This window comes from Lactuca saligna, chromosome 8 (genome assembly GCF_052625555.1).
Source record: "Lactuca saligna cultivar CGN05327 chromosome 8, ASM5262555v1, whole genome shotgun sequence".
Taxonomy (NCBI): domain Eukaryota; kingdom Viridiplantae; phylum Streptophyta; class Magnoliopsida; order Asterales; family Asteraceae; genus Lactuca; species Lactuca saligna.
In genome coordinates, this window is record NC_136424.1 from 235,311,486 (window position 1) to 235,318,510 (window position 7,025).

Genomic DNA, 7,025 nt, shown 5'->3' on the forward strand with positions numbered 1-7,025 from the left:
AGTAAAAACTAAAAAGGTTAAACCTTAAACTAGAATCATGTCGTCCAAAATATATTATTTGAAAGAAAGATTCATGTTTAAGAACTATATCTTAAAAAAGCACTCAGGATAAGATAGATTTGTGAATATCAACACAGGTACCATACGTATCCAGTTATCAACACACAAAGACGTCTTCCATCAGTTTTTGGATGTAGCTGCCTCTAAGGTTTGTACCATTTATTTCTAGGAATAAAAGGGACTCTAAAAAGAATATTACGTACTTGAAAACTAAAGAAGCTCGGTTTCAATAGAGCAACAAAACTGTATACCGATGCAAAGAATGAATCAAACGTTTAATCTACAAATCATTACGATGCAAAAAACAAGACATCTTGGACTCTATATAGAAAAGAAAAAAAAAAGTTTATAATAATAGTAGGATGGGATGAGACTGAACTACGTGAACAAAGTGACAACATCTTTACGATACCCTCGAACAATCAAAAGCCTTGGAATATTCTCCACCAACAGATCCATATACTCCATATAAAAATAGGAGGGGTGGTTGACAGGTGGCGGGGGAAGGCTGACCAAAACCACAGCCGCCATCCTCGAATACTTCATAATTGTGGAGTTCAACTTCAAAGTGGTGTACAAGAACTTCTCCACTTGTTGTTCATTGACCACCATAAACTGTTGTTTCTCTTCTTCCTTAATCTGCGCCAAGTAGTCTTTAATCCGGGCTTGTGCGGCCACAAAGGCCTCCACAGAGTCGTCCTGCGCGTGATCATCGCCGTGGTCCCACGTCTTCATGGAAACAACAATGACCTCGGCTTGCATACGAAGATCGTAAAGAAACTTTCTGACATCAGCTTTCAGCTCTTCGGCATCGGAATCCTCTTCAGCGATACAAAAGACTTGAATTTTACAGCTTTCAAACATTTCCTTGGTGAGAAGGAGCTGAGATAAAAGAAGCATAAGACCACCATCTCTAACGATCCAATACAAGTCAATGGTCCCATACTGTCTCTGATACTCGTTAGGCCATTCGTCAAGCCCTTTCACGATCACAACCGCTTTGTTGGCGACAATGCAGTCGTTAATGATGCCAACAAAAGTGGAGGGTATTTCAGTCAAATTCTCGCGGCGCCATATCTCGGGGTAACGTAAGACGACGATGTTGGGTTTGAGATTTCCGAGGCCCATGGTTTGGACGATGCCTCGGAAGCCGTCGGACATGGTGGGGGCCACCACGATTTCTGCAACGCCTTCGCAGCGTTTGTATTCGATGTATGTGGCCAGGTTTTTGCAAGCGGTTTTCGCGTCTTCTGCACACTCGTGGTAGTCCCCGTCTAGGATGTCCACGAATATGGACATTCCTCTCCCCTTTTTTTTCATGCAGTTGGCGAAATCCGCCAGTTTTGGATGACATGGCACGTTTTCTGGTAGCTTTCCCCATGGTCTGCAGAAGATTAGGGGGATTGGGTACCAGTTCTTTGGATGAACGTTACTTGCTGCAAAAAACAAAATATGGACTCGTTACTTTTTTCCACTTTCTACAACTCACTTACATCCCAGTGTGGTCTGTTTTAAACTATGATTTACCTCTTTATATTAAAAAAAAAAATACAATTACAAAATTTTCCTTCATTGGGACGAGACTTATTAGGATACCAAGTTATGTTTGTAGTTTGTAAATATAAGCTACATAAAAAGTTGATGGTATTTTCATTGTGATACTAATAACAAGTATATAAAAACTATTATATTTGGCCCTAAAAGAAGAAACTGACCTCCCAAAGATCGAAGACTTCGAAGAGCTAGCTGAAAATAAGCACTCTTGAAACCATCGCCCCAATCGCCAGCTTTTCCCTTGATGCTGACATAATAGTATATGAGGCTAGCAAGCGCAAGGGACACGACAGTGAAGGACCAAGAAATCAAAAACATGATAACAATACAAAGAGACGCTCCAAGAAGAGAGAGACTCCAATGATGAAACTTCCAGCGAGGACGCCAGCTAGGCGCATCCAAGAGGTCGAGAAGAAAGCAGGACAAGTTAACACCCGCATAACACAGGAGATAAAACATAGTAATGGTCGGGGAGATAAGATCAAGATTCCCAATGACAACACACGCGATGCAGAGAAAAGCGGTGAAGAAGGTGGCAATATGAGGCTCGCTGCCTTCTGCGACCTTGAAGTAATTAAGAACAGGTAGAATGTCATCATTGGCTATGGCTGCAAGGAGTCGTGGGGCACCAGTGAGGCTCTGTAAAGCAGCACCCAGAGTGGAAAGGATGATTCCGATGTATATGATTGATGAAGAAGGCCATGCAATTGTGGCTGTTAGTAATCTGTCTGTGAAGAGTTTTTCTCTTGTGGCTACAGATCCCAAAAGGAACACCGAAATGAAGTAGAGAGCTGTGGTTGTTAGTGTCGCTGCTAATGTTCCGATTGGAATCGAACGTTGCGTGTCTTTTAATGAGGCTGACCGGTTTGAACCAGCCATGATTCCCGTTACTGCAGGAAAGAACAGACCTACCAATGCACTGACAAACAAATCCACAAATTATTTTTGGGTTTAATAAACTTTTGAGTAAATTACACGAATGGTCCCTATGGTTTGGGGTAATTTGCACGTTTGGTCCGTAACTTAATTTTTTGACTCGGAAGGTCCCTACTGTTTGTTATTGTTACACGCTTGGTCCCTATTGTTTGTTTTTGTGATGCATTTGGTCCCTGTCTTACGTAGAAAGACAATTATTTAAATAGGGAAAAATGATAGGGTAGGTAAGGTAAGGTGAGGGGTGGGGTTGGGGATGTTTTTATTTAAATAAATTAAAAAATCAAGAGAAAAATAGACTTTTTATGTAAGATAAGGACCAAGTGTGTAACAAAAACAAATAGTAGCGACCTTCCGAGTTAGAAAAATAAGTTAGGGACCAAACACGTAAGTTACCCTAAACCATAGGGACCATTCGTGTAATTTACCCTAAACTTTTAGTTTTAGTATTATTTTTGTAAATAATAGTTTGTTAACTAAATTTATAATGAAGTAATGTAAAGAATAAAGTTAAAAATTATATATTTATCTTTATCAAATATTAGAATAAAAGGCATTGCTTTCCAAACTTACTTGAAGTGCCAGTGTATTTCTCCAGCAGGATCAGGTATTCCAGCATTGTTTGTTGTTTGATAACTAGAACTCCAATTGTCTCTGAAAGATTTCAAACTTAAGCCCGTGACTCCAACTATTTAAAAGAATGGTAAAAAAAAAAAAAAATTGTCAGTTAACTAGTCATACTCATACATACTAAGAAAAGAAGATAGAAAAATAATTCATAATTCATAATCTTTAATCATACCTGCTGGATGATCCTCCCTTGCTGCAAATATCCCAATGAATATACAGAGGAGGGAAAACAGAACAGGTATAAGAAAAGCTGGTGCAACCTTGTTAATCATTTTAACGCCTCCAAAAACTATAAATACTAAAACAATAGTAACAATAATCCCATAGACTTGTAGGTCATGTAAACTTGGAGTTGTTATAGGCTCCGCTACTGCTGTCCCATTTACTTGTGTAATAGTCTCTGAAACACAATCACTCAGTCACGCTTGTTATACCTTACAAAAAACTTAAAAACCAATACTTATTATATATATTTATATTTATATTTATACCTCTAAAAAGTCCAGCCTTTGGCACAGCATTCAAAAAGGTCTCCACTGCTCCCAAGACATACCTACCAATATTTTGTTATTACAATTTACAAACAAGAAAAAAAAAACAGTTGAAATTTTAAAAGTTACACTCACATAGATCCAGCAACCGCATTCCCTAAAAAGAAACATAGTCCTATGCTGACTCCGACTTCAGGACCCAAAGCACGACCAATGAGATAGTATGGTCCCCCACCCTAAATTAATTAAACATTGAACAAAACAGAGTATTTTATTTATTGTTTGTTTGTAATCATTACATTAGGGTTTAGGGTTAAGAAGAAAAGTAATATAAGTTTTCCACCTTCATTGCACCATTTGTTGCGATTGCACTCAATGATACTGCAGTCAAGAAAGTACATAAGCCACATAAGGCGACTACTGCTAGGGACCCACCTATGCCTGCCATGCCAACAATCCTGCATTTTTAAATTCTAGGTATTGTAAGCAAATCCTTTTCAATAAATATCATATTCATGGGATGATAATTAAGATTTAAGACATACCAGGAAAACCTGATGTAGTAGATAATTCCCAATATGTTCTGCAAGCATGGGATAAACACTCCCATCATCGTTCCTGATTTCACAACACTGCTACTCTGTATCTGGAATTCGAAATCTTGTCAAAAACTAATCGCTATTATATTCATAATGCATGCTAATTGGTAAGCTGAGAGTGCCATTATTTTACAACAGTACAAGGGTAAAACGGTCATTTACTGAAATATAATAAGGTATGTTTAATAAAGTTCAAGTACCAGAGGATGCTGTGCAGGATTAGAACCATCATCACGACCTCTAGGACTTGAAGGTACAGGCATCGGCTCCCCTGTCATACTGAAATATAGAAAAACTCATGACATATTGACATCACATCACTTTTGTAACTTACAACTACAAATGATAATATAGAGATTACTAAACTAAAACACCAACACCAATATTACTCAAAAAGAGAGAATAGAAGAGCTTTGAAAGAAGAAAGAGTGAAAGACACAACATAAGAATCATTTTTCAAACAATTTATGAATGGTTTATTGGTGACAACAAAACAATTACTACTTCTTTTAGATTTCGATATTAACCTGCCCAAAATTAGGGATAAAAAGGCTTGTTGTTCAGATAATCCATAGATATAAAGTTTTAAGGAAAAAAGGAAGAAGCGAGATTTACCTTTTGAGACCAAGAATGTTAACAAGAGAATCAAAACCAAATAATTCCAATTTAGACTCTTTGTGTTCACCATTGACTCCTCGATCATCGGATATTGACTCTTCTTTTGCAACTGCACCTGAATTTGGCTGAAAGCTTGTTTTTACTTTGCTGGCACAAGTAGATCAGTTTTCAAGATATTAGCAGCAGACATGAGCTCAAATTTTGATATCCTTGTATTTTATACAAAATATAATTCTGCTTCATGATCAACTACATTTCTCATGCAGAGTAACACACTGAGCATAAACAAATGCCCATATCTCAGTTTCAACATAATGATGTGATGAACCCATGTGGTTTTCATTAGTACATGCTTTAAGTAAACCTTGTTAAAATCCGTTACAATATAATGGTAATCCTATATTACTCCTTCAGCACCAAAAGAGGAGCTACAAAGTGACTTAGGAAATCATATGGGTTATGTTTTGTCTAAATTGTTGTCAATCTAAGGTTTAAACTACTTAAGGAAAAAAATCATAACCATAATGAACTTTATAGCATGTATAACAAAGTCATAGACATTGTTTTAGAAGCACTAACCATATCAAGTTTGTAAATCAAAAGAATACAAACCACCATTTTCAACTTCATTACAAGGAGGAATATACAAGGAAAACTTTAGACCTAATTCCTTCCTACCAACATCGCCTATTACAGCATTACAAATTACAAATAAAATAGTTGCGTAACAACTGGTTTAGGGCAACATCAAAATTATCCACCTAAATCGGCACATTTCGCAACACATCAAAGCAGAAGTGCGGCAGTAGCTAGTAATAATACACATTTGTTGTTACAGAACTTCAATTTGGTGTCTTTCTTCCATTTTCTAGCCTACTCATTTTGATCATTCCAAGAACTATTTGACTATTTGATTGATAATAAAAAGTAAAGCAATTAACTGATCTTTAAAAGAAAGGGGGAAAAGGCGAAGAGGGTAAGAAGATAAAAGGAAACTAACTAACTTTAAGGGATTCGACGAAGATCCGTGATCGAAGGAGGACATCTCGAGCACGACGGGATCATTATCATGCGCAACGACGGGGCCGTATTTACGACCCACTCGTGGCGCCGACGATGGTAATTCGTTGTCGTCGGAGCTCTCAATCTCTTCATTCCTCATTTAGCCTCGCCGATCTATGAGTATCCTTCACAAACCGATATTTGTATCTATATACTTGGGGAGATCCAATCTATTGCGAGAGAGAGAAAAGGCGCAGACTCCGTGTGTATATCTATTTGGAGAGAGAAACAGAGTGGACGGGTTGCTAGTATTTGAATCGAGTAAGAAAACAGGAAAATTCTCTTCTTTCCATATACTATTCTACTATATAAATTGTAGGTCAATTTTCTGTTTTCTGATTTTTTACTAAATCTAGAAAACAAATATTTAGGACCTGAAATCCATCACCAGCTCATAAGAGAAAGAGAAAGATACGACAAGTTTTATTTAAGGACAGTCTTTATTGATTTTAAACTAGTAAATATGTATGTGCTTGCTTTGTAACGAGGCGGATTTTATTTATTTATTGGTGCATCGTTTTTGTTAGGAAGATTTACACCTTGGATACAAATTGAGATTACATGAAATAGCAATCAATTATATCTTTTAACAATAATATCATTTTATTTACATTTCTTTACACATAGACCTATAAAGTTCGTTGCTACTAATGTAATGTAATGTCTTACTTGAAATAGCTTGAAACATGTTTTGTGAAACTACTTTCAACAAGGAAAAGCGAAATTTGCGTTCCACCTGCAACTATTCCAGCTTGTTCATTTCTACCTCTACATTCTGTCTAAGAAACAATGTACGGTTTGAGAAAATTGGTATAGAAGCTTCTGATTATATTTCTTTTTATGATTAATAACGTGCAGAATACAAAGCTTTTATATAGAGAAAAAGATAACAATGACCTAACTAACTTTAAGTTATTTCTACTCAAAAGATAGAAATTACCATTAATTGAAAACATAGATAATGACTGCAAGTTGGATAATTGGTTCCTTTACTCCCCCTCAAGTTGGAGCATGCAAATTTCTAATGCCCAACTTGACCGATAACGAGCATAAACGTTGTGAACCAAGTGCTTTGGTT

At 36.8% G+C, this 7,025-nt stretch overlaps 1 protein-coding gene across 1 annotated transcript; it reads right to left on the bottom strand.

Moving 5' to 3' along the window:
• Positions 1-263: 263 nt before the first annotated feature.
• LOC145008800 (cation-chloride cotransporter 1-like) lies at positions 264-6,223 on the bottom strand. Its single transcript, XM_078967409.1, has 11 exons — positions 5,890-6,223; positions 4,883-5,032; positions 4,468-4,546; positions 4,214-4,314; positions 4,012-4,126; positions 3,804-3,904; positions 3,669-3,730; positions 3,350-3,577; positions 3,121-3,235; positions 1,776-2,533; positions 264-1,496 (listed from the first exon to the last, which is right to left on the bottom strand). The coding sequence occupies exons 1-11, from the start codon at positions 6,045-6,047 to the stop codon at positions 439-441; spliced, it is 2,925 nt and encodes a 974-aa protein (XP_078823535.1). The 5' UTR covers positions 6,048-6,223; the 3' UTR covers positions 264-438.
• Between the last annotated feature and the right edge of the window lie 802 nt (positions 6,224-7,025).

Bases quoted from the DNA above. Each gene is read 5' to 3' on its own strand.
- LOC145008800 (XM_078967409.1), bottom strand. From the start codon at position 6,047: ATGAGGAATGAAGAGATTGAGAGCTCCGACGACAACGAATTACCATCG. The intron at 2,534-3,120 runs GTAAGTTTGGAA...TTTGTTTGTCAG, and splicing joins GAAATACACTGGCACTTCAA to TGCATTGGTAGGTCTGTTCT. The intron at 1,497-1,775 runs GTCAGTTTCTTC...TGTTTTTTGCAG, and splicing joins AAGTCTTCGATCTTTGGGAG to CAAGTAACGTTCATCCAAAG.